The 13,241-nt window shown below is 35.8% G+C and overlaps 1 protein-coding gene across 2 annotated transcripts in view; it reads left to right on the top strand.

The window, feature by feature from the left end:
- Positions 1-4,387: 4,387 nt before the first annotated feature.
- Scm (Polycomb protein Scm) overlaps positions 4,388-13,241 on the top strand; it is a 29,685-nt gene continuing 20,831 nt past the window's right edge. For both annotated transcript variants that reach the window (XR_011701532.1, XM_071588531.1), the window contains exons 1-6: positions 4,388-4,527; positions 4,900-4,970; positions 5,043-5,209; positions 5,331-5,478; positions 7,234-7,340; positions 11,693-11,927. Coding sequence is in view for 1 of the 2 variants with exons in the window: in XM_071588531.1 (XP_071444632.1) it covers positions 4,943-4,970; positions 5,043-5,209; positions 5,331-5,478; positions 7,234-7,340; positions 11,693-11,927 (685 nt within the window). In the remaining variant the exon portion in view is untranslated. The remainder of the gene's footprint in view (positions 4,528-4,899; positions 4,971-5,042; positions 5,210-5,330; positions 5,479-7,233; positions 7,341-11,692; positions 11,928-13,241) is intronic.

Genomic DNA, 13,241 nt, shown 5'->3' with positions numbered 1-13,241 from the left:
AATTTAGTGGATAAATATAGGCTCCAGGAGCAAGATAATAGATACATAAACGTACCTTTAATATCGTTAGCATTATGGGGATTAAATAACTTAAAAGTTGATGGATTCATTGCAACCATTACCGTTTGCGGTGAATGGAAGAGAAAAGTTAAACTACAAAAGAAGCTTGAGTTTTAAAGGGATATCTTTTTGGTTCAAATCGATTACATGAAAATTTTAATAAAAATGCATACGATACCGCGTTTGGCAAATTTGGCACTTTTCAAAGAGGAGATTATCAGGACTATTCACCCAAAAGTGTTGGTGATATTTTAAAAATGAACTTTTGTTTTTCTTTTTAGTGCATTATGCCTGGGCAAATACAATAAAAAGTTTTAGTTTACGTATCCATATTCTTTTACGCACTGCATATTATTTTCTTCGTTATATAATGATCCGTTTTTATATCCATACGCTTTAATATACTTTTTTCCAAATAGTAAATATTTTACAATAAATTTAGAAAAATTGTAAATGTTTGCAAAATATTTTGAAATAAATAAGTTTAGATAAATTTTACATAGAGTGAGAGAATATTGATTTCCCAGTACAGTAAGTTGTACGTATCAGCAGGAAACACTTGCAATATAGATGCTTTTATAATCCAATCCAGTTGTGATCTGCCATCCAGTCACTTTAGTTATTCACACTAAGCGATAAAGCGTAAACATGGTACACCGTTACTTTCAATGATGGTACCTTTGGTGGTACTGGTTTTAAATCCTGACTGGTAGCATCATAGCAAATTTTGAATCTAGTAATGGTGAATAGTTTGTATTTTTCACCCGTTTCTGCCGTGCGGCTTTAGTATCATCGTCTATCCGCAAGTCTCGATGTAATGAGAGTTTGAATGTAATTCAGGGAATAATTGCAAAGGTCGCACTTTGCCCAACTAATCTACGGATACCATTTGTACACGATCATCAACCGTTTCAGTCTTGAATTTTAACGCGTACGTTTGGTCAGTAAGAATTCTACCTCTTCCTAAACACGATCGTTACAGCAACGTGATAGGTGAAGTCTATGTATAGCCTTTCACGAGTGATCAATCTTACTCCAATAAAGTTACACTATCAACAAAAGATAAAAATAACCCTGAAGAATGGTTTTAATTAATGCATAGCTTTTCGCACGCTGGCTGCAAGATACCTCTAGATTTGATAGCTATCATTCCCAAGAACTAATTTTCAGATTAACTTATCTCGTAATATGTTACAGCTCATAAAATCTACTAAAAATAATAGTATCACCAGCAAACGACGCCCTTCACCCCGGGATTTTAATAGTTACCAACAAACTAACTTACTTAGAAAGGCAAAACCCGGTAAAACATGAGCCATGGTTCGCATTTTTTGTCACAAAATAGGAGTTCAACAGTGTTCTCATTCTATCGCTTTCTCCAACGGGAGCCGATTCCCTTCTCTCGAGTAGTAGTAGTTTTAGGGGAGACGACCGACAGCTGAGGACATGTGCCCCATTAGGGATGGATGGAAAAGGAAGGGTGGAGAAAAACCCGGCGTCGGCATTAGCCTACTCTTGTCGAAAGGCGCCAAGGGGTACGCAATTTAACGTCCCATCCGACGGACTCACAAAAAGTGCTTTCCACAAAGCACCTCAAGTAGCGATCGGGACACCACTGAAAAACATCTGCCGCCTCCGGGAACCCAGGCCCTTGCGGTGGGAAGCCTGTTCGCTAGCCACCGCACCAACAGGAGGCGGAGTGAGCCCCTCGGTCCAGCGCGTCGTCAGCGTTTTGTGATGAACGAGCATTTTTCTGGGTACGAGCTTGTCTGGTGAGCCGGAGATAAGAGAGGGAATTTCTTTGCTCGCAATCAGCCGTGACGCCCAAGAGAAGGCCTCCTTCATGCAGGAACTGACCCTCCCTCCTGCTGGCTCCTGGTACGAAGTCGTTTCGTGTAGCGCGGCTTACTTTTTCCTCTGGGAAGTTCACTGCGAGACTTAGTGCAACTGCCGACATTAAACTTTTTCATATTTAATTTATTCTATATGTGTTATGCAATAACTTACTCGTACTTCGGCTGTAGCTTGCGGGAAGACTTCGAATGTATGCAATGATTCAAATGCCATCACTACATGTTCGTGAAATGCGTAATAAGGTGCAACTTTAAAACACTGAACAATTATATAATCAATGAATAAGAATCGAATGGCCTTAGAGATTGATATAAAAGTGGTTTTCTAGTGGCATATATATTTTTAATTATATACATTATTGGGCATTAAAATAAAAATGAAACAATTAAAATTTTAATTGTATCGAAAGTTTTTTCGAGGATATTCAGTGAATTCATTCTTTTCGTTAGTTTCATCCATCCAGACCCCTCTTGAGATAACTGGGCGCCCTGGGCCACCCCTCTTTTGAGGCCTCTCCCTTCTACGTTACTAGGCACACACTATCTGTGCGCATCATCATTCCTTTCCCAGAGACATACGCGTGAGGTCACATTGACGGTCTGTTCATCCCTGATCAGAGCATATATTGTCCAAAGGAGTACGGGTTCAGGAGGTTAAAGGGGAAGCATTGAGTAGGGCACTGAAGTTCTAAGTTTGGGGTGGACTGACTTGCCGTAACTACAGTGAATGTGAGTGCGACGAACTTTCGGCGAACGTCTGTGCATTCACGCACGGCAGACCTCTCAATCGCACGATTGGGGGGAGGGGGGGGGGCTCCTGGCTCGGCGAGTGTCCTTCGACTCCATATACAAGCAGTGCCCAATGCTTCATTCACTTGCCCTATGCTTGGTGAGGGGCGCTTCAGTCAGGCTCTCTAACTTTTGCGTGGAATTCAATGAGCGGTGAAGAAATACTCTCGCAGGTACAAAAGCGTTGGGTATATTTCCCTAGCTGTTGACACATTTGATACTGCCCAACTGTGATAGATAGATAGATAAACGTCTTTATTCGCGCGAAATTGAGACCATAAGGTCCCTTCTTCCATTTAACCCTTCGTCAAATACATAACAACAACAATAATAATAAGAGGAAATATGAAGCGATATAAAAAGAAAAAAATGGTAATGATCACAACTTCCTAGTAGATCAAGGCATTTGCTCCTCTGCTTTTACACTCCTCAGAATAAAGTAGCTCGCGAGTTAGGTTTCCTAATTCGCGCTCTGCGCTGGACTTGGGAAACTATTTACATTAGACTTTTTAGAGGAGGGAGTGAAATGAATATATTTCATCCCCCCCCCCCTTCGGATGATAAGTTACACCTTACGACTCGCATACCTGAACTTAGAGCCAAGGGAGAACCCTTTCTATCTTCAATTGCCGGAATTCGACGGAACCAAACCCTTTCGTGCTCTTCGGTGCTCTAAATGGCAAGCGAATTAATGTACGTTAAAATTGGCCACACAGTTTTAATTGGCCGAACCCTAGAAATTCGAGAGAATAACGAATCCTGGGATTTTATTTCGAATTTAAAATCTGAAAAGATGGACAACTAATGAAGAATATTTTTGACAAGTTTGGTTTATCGACCCCAGATCTAGTGGTTTTCACCGAGGACTTTACGCCCCCTCCCTTCATCCCTGTTGATTGCCGATCGCGTCTCATTGTCAAATCTGACAATACCAAAATCATGCAGGTCCATCACTGTACTACCAATAGTACCGCTGCCCATGAATGGAGTCCACGTGCAGCGGACGTCCTTTCTCTCCTTTAGCTTCAGAAACTTAGTAATGTCTCAACCTTTTTTTTCTTTTCTCTTGGAAAGAGGTAGCTTTTGTTATTCATGAAAGATACGGTCTCACTTTGTATCAGCTGGAGGGCGATTGTTCTGATCAAGTGGACTGACATTGTAGCCAAGTATGTTTGTGCAACTATCATTTCCGTTCTTTGCCTACAATCTTAGCATATAAGGAATGCGATTTTTTTTTCAGCCCTCGCAAACAATATTTTTATGTTGAACAGAACCTCTACTTTTTGGAAGGGTATATGTACACTTTTTCTAGTCCTGTAAAGAATGAACGTTTTAATTCACAAATTGTACACATTACAGCAGTCCTAATCCGATAAGAAACGTAGGACAATAACTTTGTTACAATTAATAATTCATTAGAGTTAGCGGATGCTAGATAGAGAAGAAGTAGCTAGGATTGATGAGAATTGAATCAGACTTCGTAAATTAATTAGTTTCCTATTGCGCTTTAAAAGCTGCATCACATGCCCATAACTTATTACTCGCATGAGATACAATTCGTGGTTTCCAATAAAAAAAAAATCCTGACCCCATGTAAAGGAATGAGTAAACCATGGGGGCCTTTCAGAATCTCGCCAGGGTCTCGCTTTTCACGAGTATTGACGAGACAAAAGCGACATCATGGCGGTGTTGTTTGTAATGTGTGTAAGGTGCTTCTCTTGAAAGCACAGTTTTTCGAATGAGCGGTGTGTGTGACAATCGCCAAGTTATCTGAGAACTAAATGTCTTCAATTTGAAATAGGAAGAGATATATTGCATGTAGTTGGTAAGCTTATTCGATATATATTGAAATATTTCCGTAGCCTTAGACCGGGACGCATGAAAACAATGACGTCTTCTGTTCCACGATCACGAAATTTTTCATCTGACAATTATTATGAGAGAAAAAAATACCGCATTTATCACTGTACACATTTTTGTGAATGTTGATAAGCTATTTATCTTGATGTATTTTTGCTCTCGTGTCATTGCCGGGCATATTTGTAAACAGTAAATACTGTTGTAATGCGTAACACACCCCTGTTGGCTGTGCCGTATAGCATGTTTATTTGAACTAATAGATTTTGACTCTTTAGTATGTATTTTGTAATAATTCATGTAAATATATTTTTATTTAATGACTCGATCAACGACCTAGCAAAGCACAGTGTTTTGGCCCCTCTACCCTTTGAAAAGCCACAATGTCTGGCACTACAGGGAAATCTAAAGGTATGTATGCTTCGTGGTTGTGTTGATGTTTTTAAAACTCGGGCAATTTTTACATATGAAATTCTAATTTAGGAAATGGTGTGATATCTACCGGCCCAGGACGGCCGCCCAAAAATAAGACGTGTACATGGTGTGGTGAAAGTAAGCAACCCTTAAAATACGTTTTACCTACTCAGCACGGGAAAAAGGAATTTTGCTCTGAAACATGCCTCTCAGAGTTCAGGAAAGCGTACATCAAGGTGGAGTATATTCATTTGTTGAAGGGACTTATAAAAATGTCGATTAAAAATTTAGATATAAATATTCCATTGAAAATTACCATAAACATAAAGATTATGCATTTACTGCCACTTTCTATAGGGTGCCTGCATACTTTGTGATAACGTAATAAGGGGCTCGCCTGTGCGACTGGAGCAACAGGGGCAGATAAAAGATTTCTGCTCAAGCTTTTGCTTGAATAAATTTCAGAAGAAGGAAGCAGTGAACCAACCCCCTGAGCAGAAGCGTGGTATGTCGACTTGTTTGGCTTCTGTTGACAATTAAGATGAAGAAACTTGGAGATAACTTACTTCTGGTCATTAAGTCCTTTTCTAACCATTCTTATTATCGCCATCCGTAATTATTCGATAAACATTCGTTAAAGTTGATGGCTGTTCAAAAGCTAATATGACACTACGAGACTATTTCAGCCACCTATAATAAATGATTAAAACAATGTTCCCATATCTTGTTGTCCAGTGATCTGGGTTACGACTAGTTTATTATTTGCTAGTATGTTAGAGGGGGCACACAGAGGGTGAAGGCCAAATAAATAGCCAGTACAGAGGCGGAATCAGGGTTCTTCCTTTGTATTTGGTAAAATTTAATTATTTGTTGGAACTAAGTAAAAGAAACATCATCAAAGGTGTTGTGGTCTCCTTTTGACCTCTCTTCTCCACTAAATCCTTAATTGAACCAAACTTGAATTCAATCGTATTTCCTAGCTCTATTCTATCAGCTAGTGAAGTTGAAATGGCATATGTCGTACATTACTTAGTATAAACTCGTAATTGATTCCTTGTAATGGCAACTTTCTGGTTCTTCTTGAAACAATAGTTTTCAAGGATTATCTCTGGTGCCAACGCCTTTTTGTCATTTTTTAGTCTATTAGCTTGTCGATTTTGTTGAATTTACATTGATGGCATCTTCATGATGCATAATCAGAAGCAATGTCTGTGGCCATATTTCTTTGTAATTATGAAATATTTTCATTATTTTGTGATACACACCAAAGAAGCTCCAACTTATCTCTTACTATTTGGTAAGAATTTATTAGTAAGAAGTAGTAAGCCAGTTATTGCTTGTGATGTTTCAATTTTATATTTTTATGCTACTTCAATTTTATATTTTTATGCTACAGAAAACATTTTTTGGAATGGTTTGATAGGGCACAATACAGCTACCAATTTCTCTATCATTGATTTTGTAAAAGGTTGAAAGTTTTTCTTTTGTGTTGGGAAACATCTCTTTAGGAATTTGCATGCAGCAGCTTAACTAAACATATTTTGCTTAGTGTTTATCTCCATTTAGTAATATCTAGTATAAAAATCAGTTTCATCTTCACTGGGCAAAGAAAATTCATCCAATGTTGCACCCTGATTGGACTCTGAAATCTTGTTTTCATATGAATTTCTCAATTCTGTCAAAAATCTATTTCTAGCAATTCTTTGAATGCAACTGCTGCCCCTTATTTTGCTAAATATTGAATTTCCCCGTTGAAAAGTTTTAGTATAAAATATTTTAGCTAAACATTAGTCAATTTTTCATGTACAAATATTTTCTCCACTAGACAGAAATTCAAATATGTATGCCTACATAATTAGTCATGCAGCACTCCCAATAACTTATAAGGGTGTCATACAGTTGGTACCACAGTTTTTCCTTGGTCCCAGAAGTTTGCCGGGTGAAAAAGCACATAATGAAAGGATTGATTGAAGTCCTAATTCATAAAAATGATCTTTTTTGGGTTTTTATTTCAAATTACTTAGTATTGTCTATCCTGAAAATCCATTGTTTTTAACTGAGCATCATGCATATTATTTAAATTGTAAATTGTGAAATATTTTAATTGCAAATCTGCAAACTTTGCAGCAGACTGGGAACTAAATGAAGAGTTAATTTTTACCTTCCGAAATTGTTTCACTAACAGCATTTTCATTAATATATCACCATAACATTGGTATAATTTTTTGGACATGCATTTGTTATTTTTTTTATCAATCAGGTGCCGCGTCTGCCTCCTTTCAGTATGAAACTTATTCGCAGTTTGATTGGGATAGTTATCTCAAAGAAACCAATAGTCCTACGGCCCCCCCTGAGTATTACAAACAGGTTAGTATTAAATTTTTGTGAAATTAATTGGCATTCCCATTTATATACACAGTTTAAATGTGTATATGTCTGTAGTTATCAATTTCTTATCTTCCTAATCTACATATCCTTCAGTGTTTAAATGGTAAAATGTGGCAGTTAACTTAAATTTTATTAAAATATAAAATTTAAGTGGATTGTGATGTTCATTTGTGGTGGCTATGTCATGAGTGGCCTGCAGATGCTTTTAAGTTATTTCAGGTTCTAACCAGAAATCTCTGAAATATGTGATTGGTGATTCATTGTGGAGAAGTTCTTCATCCAGATGTGCTTTAATTGAGAGACCATTTCTTGTTAATATCCACATACTCACCGTGTTGCTGACTTTTTCTATTTCATGACTGCTGATTTTTTTCTATATTTTATGAAATGATAAAAAATATCGAAATATTTTCATTTGTGGCCAGCATTAATTTTCCATAAGAATAACTTCTAAAAGCTCAGCTAAATGTAATATTTTTTTTAATTTAAGTTTCTCAAAAATTGCTAGAGGAATAACAGTGCCATTGCCCATTTGCAAAAATGTTTGACATTTCGTGATATGGTGATGTGGCATGAAAATTAAATAAAGAATGACATGAAGTGGAATTGTAAATAGTCATAACTTTATTATTATATTATATTATTTTAATTTCATTAATCTTTTTCTTGGCATAATTTTTGATTTTTTGTTGATTAGTTGAAAATATGAAATCTGGTGCAATGAAGCCACAGTGTGCAGATTTTATGGAAGCTGCTCTTTAAACTAGTTGAATTTTCCCTTTAACTCTTGCTGTTAACTTAGTAGTTTTCATTGATGCCAATAATCTGATATTCTGGTGTTTCGAGAATTTGAGAAGAGAATGATCATAACGCCATACAGCAAGACAGCTCAAACACAAAAACAATCTTTGTTTTGAAGTATGCTCAGAACTTCTCCAGACTCCGGATCTATTAGTTCACCTTCCTCCATGGATGCATTTAATCATTACTTTCGTAATATAGGTGTTTTGAAAAGATGCATCAGCTTTAGATTTTTATTAATGACAACCTTTGTACTTAAATGTGCACAGAGGGATTAATGTTTTCCCATAGCCTTGGTTTACCCAAAATTACAATGGTCTCACTTATAAGGGTATGCTGCAACCTAGTTATATACGAAAATGGCAAATGGCTAAGCATAATTGAATACAACTCCGTACTTCTCAGCCTCCACATCAAGGTGTCAGCCAAGCAAACCTATACCACACAACCCTAATTTGTCATCAACCCCTTTAAAAATTTAAACTTAAATCTTTATGAAAAATATAGGGATCAGATTGGTTCTTAGTTACGGTTCTTAAGTCATGAATATATATCTGTTAGTCTTTTTTTATAGTGATACCAAGGGAATGGAAGGGTAATCCTATGTATGCAAGAAAGTGGTTCCCTGAAAATTAACTAGCTATCAGGGGTCCAAGTACCTTGTTTTTTTCACTAGAAATGAGAGTCTCTGAATTTTGTACCCTGAGAAAGGTGTAAAACATGAATTTTCTGGGAAACCTTGTTCTCACCGCCTAAGTCTGAAACTAATTAAGCAATTTCTAGAAGACATGTACAAGAGATACAATCTCATCAATCTAGCCAGCTCAAAAAAGTTTTCTCCCAAGAAGAATATTCATATTGCGACTGTGATTGTTTCCGAAGAGACAGGTCCTTCTATGGACCAATTCAGATTAATGTTTGTGCTTTTGGAGTGGTTAGATGAGGTGACAGTGACCTATGCTTCAGTGAGAGGATTTTAAGTTTTAAAATATTTATTTTTAGATTACTAAGTCTATCTTCCTTGTGATAAGGCTCAAGCATTTTCATATTATTCATAATTTATAAGTAATAGTTCCCTAGGTATTCTAGGGAACTGTCTCTTATTAAATAATCTATGTTTGTCCATTTTGGTTGTTAATACATATTTAGTGATTCTAAATTAGGATTTTTGGGTATTTTTGCATCAGCTTACTAACTAAATAACTTTGGCAGTATTTCCATCGGATGGAGTAAGATCCTTGTTAGCATAATAAAGAGGAAAGCATGTTATGGATATACGTACTAACTAGGTTCCACTGTGTCGATAATTGCATAGTTTTATCATAGTTTAATTTAAAAGTTAATTGATTTCCTGTATTCAGGAGATTTGCCAGAACATGTGTGCAGCATAATACCAAGTCCTTGCAGCTGGAACTTGAAAGGGGAAATATATAAACTGCTCTCAAAAAATGATTCTCGCTTCTAAAATGGATGTATGGTGAAGCCATGGTTTTACATATAAATATATGTATATATATATATATATATATATATATATATATATATATATATATGTATGTATGTATATGTGTGTGTATATATATATATATAATGTATAACACTTAGCACTAGTGGACACAGACAAAAACACAGAAACACACAAAAAAAGAGACTCGCTATTTTTGTGTGTTTCTGTGTTTTTGTCTGTGTCCACTAGTGCTAAGTGTTATACATTATTATTCACATATATTATGTTATCATTATTATATATATATATATATATATAACACTTTTTAAAGTCTCACGGACGTGAATAATAATGTATAACAATATAACTATAATATATATATATATATATATATATAACTATAATATATATATATATATATAACTATAATATATATATATATATATATATAACTATAATATATATATATAACTATAATATATATATATATATATATATATAATTAACAAAGTTTTTAATGGTCTGGGTCTGTTTCTCCTTTAACATCCTTACCCAATGTCATCAACTCCCTCCTTGTGAAAGCCTCTTTCCCCAGTGCATTTCTTCTCCATACATCCCTGCTACTTTGACCATGTTGGTGTAAACTATCACCTGCTCTAGTTTTCGCCCTCCCATTTTAATATTTGGCTTAGTCTTTTGTCTGTCTTGCAAATCACTTAACCTTTGTTTCATTGAAATTGATTCTGATCCCATATCCATCGCACTGAATTTCCAATTCACTCGGCAATTCTTGCAACCCCTTGGCTGACTGACAAACTTAAGCTTGGTCATCAGCAAACCTAACTGATTTTACAAATTCCCCGCCGACTTTCATGCCTACCTCCTGTTCTTCCCATGCCTAGTTAATCATTTCCTCCACATATACGTTGAACAGCACTGGTGATAATGGACAACCCTGCCTTACACTATAACTACCTATCCAGACTCTCGGTCCCCCACTCGCATCTGAGCAGTCTGTTGATTGATATGGCTTTATTAAGGTCAAGAGAAAATAACAACTTTAAAATTCATCCAAAAGCTATATATTCTGCAAGCAGTATTCACACGCGTAGAAAACCATCCTAAATGGGTAATTATAATGGATTTTCTTGATTGGAGTGAATGCTTCTGATTATGAACAGAATGTGTTCTTTATTATTTATTTTAAAATAATATTGCAACATATTCAACACAAAAATTGATTTTTTGTAATAATTTTTGCTCCAAACTCAATTTTACAGTTTTCATTAGAAATATATTTATTCATTCGACCGCTGAAACCTGCTTAATAGCAAATGCATTTAGTGGATATAGAGTTCATAGTCTATAGGAAAAGGGATGAAAATATCCATTAAAGACAAACACAAGGTGGTGCAGAGGGTTAAAGAGTGCAGACCATGAGTGGAAAAATGTTTCCTTGATTTCCTTTGACTTTAACCACTGGCCTTCAACTTGCCAGTCCAATGTTCTACCAGTTAAGCTGTTGTGGGAATGTCATTACCCCTGTAATCCATGAGGAGTTATGCAACCAAGAGCAGTGATTATGTGTCCAAGAGATGGTGTTCAAAGCTGTTTCACACTCCAACAGAGATATGACAAAGTTATGATGATGGTTGTGAAATCGCAGGATAATGTGAAGATGCTGGATAGCTTTGGGAAATAGTATTTAGTACCTTTTATATGATACTTTAATGTATCTTACAAAAATATCCATAAAAAAGGAAACCTGTGACTACTTAGTTGTATCTTGTAAAATAATTTTCAATTTAAAGTAACAAAATTGTATTTATTACTATCAATATCTCCCTAGGATATTCATGATTTTTGGATGGCAAAAATAATATTTTAATCTATGCAAGATAGAATAGTGGCTTCCCATTTTATACAGGGTGCGGCAACATAACTTCATTTTTTCAAACGCTTTCAAACAAGGAAGTTATGTTGTTGCACCCTGTATTACAATGAATACACATATGACAATTTTACTGTTTCACTGTTTTCTCAACTTGCATGTATGGATGTAAATTATGTTATTAAATTTCAGCACTTAACTCCCCCTACAAATGAGTTCAAGATTGGTATGAAGTTGGAAGCACTAGACCCAAGAAACCTAACATCAACATGCATTGCATCTGTGGTTGGAATATTGGGTCCCCGGCTTCGATTGAGATTGGATGGAAGTGATAATAAGAATGACTTCTGGAGACTGGTGGACTCAAATGAAATTCATCCTATTGGTCATTGTGAAAAACATGGAGGAATGCTGCAACCACCTCTAGGTTTGTTTCTAAAGACCTTTTAATAACAATCAGAATGCAACACACTGTAAAATGGTCTTGCAGGCATGATTAGCTGTCCATTCTGTGCTTTTAATGAACCCAGTAGGCTTTTCAACTTTTAATCTATTCCTTATGTCTTTTATAAGCATCCCATCTTGCCTCATTAACTGCAGAAAGATGTGTACCAACCCCGTCGAAACTTTAAATAGAATATACAGTTCATGGCCTAACTGTGATATCAAGTAATTATGGAGTTAAAGTTTGTGTAAGAATGCTTGAAATGACTAAAATAAAATTCAATGAATAAAAAAGGTTTTTGCATGAGAAGGCATTGCCTGTAGAACTGCTCGGTATTTATAATGGCCATAGTTGTATGTGTATCACCCTTCATTGAAAATAAAAAAAGCAAAAGGTCAAACAACCCAATTAATAAGCAGTCAAACATTTCTTCAAAATGTTCACTCTACAAAGGTCATACATTTTTCATGCAACAGATGCAGTAAAGTTTTACCTTTGATCAAAAAATAGCATTGGTGAAGGGATTTACATGGAAATAATTGAAATGCCTAGATTTCAATGCTGTCGAGTTCGTATATTTTCCTGATTATGTAATTTCATTGGATGAAGTAAGAAAATATCTCTGTTATTTTGAATGATTTGACCAATAATGGATATTATGATTGCACTGCTGGCAGGATCTATCCGAATAGAATCCAGTGAGCCAAAGATTTCCACCATATTATGTAAACATTAAATTTTTAATGAATTCATGCTGAAGTGTTCTGGACATGCATGCACACATGTAAAGTGAGAGTTGCTGGTAATAACTTTCAGTGGAAGCTTATGGGCACTTTTTTTCACAAAAATTTAACTCTCCATCACCACCCTTCATGAATATCCCTTCTAATAAACAGCTGTAACTAATCAACAAAACAAGATATCAGCAAAGTGGTTGAAGTCGGAGATTCAGGAAGTTTCCTTAGGTACAGTGCCTCCAAGCAGGTAAAAAATAACCAACTGGAGGCGAGCTTTTCAAAAAGTTTGGGAACTTTTTGAACTGACCTCATAGTTCAACAGGCGGTTGAGGGATTAAATCTCTTATTGAGAGCTTTACAGGAACAATATAAAGAGTGGTATGACGATTAACCACAATAAATAAAGTTAAATGGGTATATTGAAATGCAGTTAAGTGAAGTTAAATATCAAAAAAGCAAGGAATAAACTAAAGAGTTGATATAACGGTTCATGCATGTGGACAGTATTTTAGAGGGAAGGGGGCTTGGTGGTGCAGGCATTACGAGAAGAATTGCCTTA

This window comes from Hetaerina americana, unplaced genomic scaffold (assembly GCF_022747635.1).
Source record: "Hetaerina americana unplaced genomic scaffold, ioHetAmer1.1.p SCAF_1, whole genome shotgun sequence".
Lineage (NCBI taxonomy): Eukaryota > Metazoa > Arthropoda > Insecta > Odonata > Calopterygidae > Hetaerina > Hetaerina americana.
This window is presented reverse-complemented; position numbering and strand designations above follow the sequence as displayed.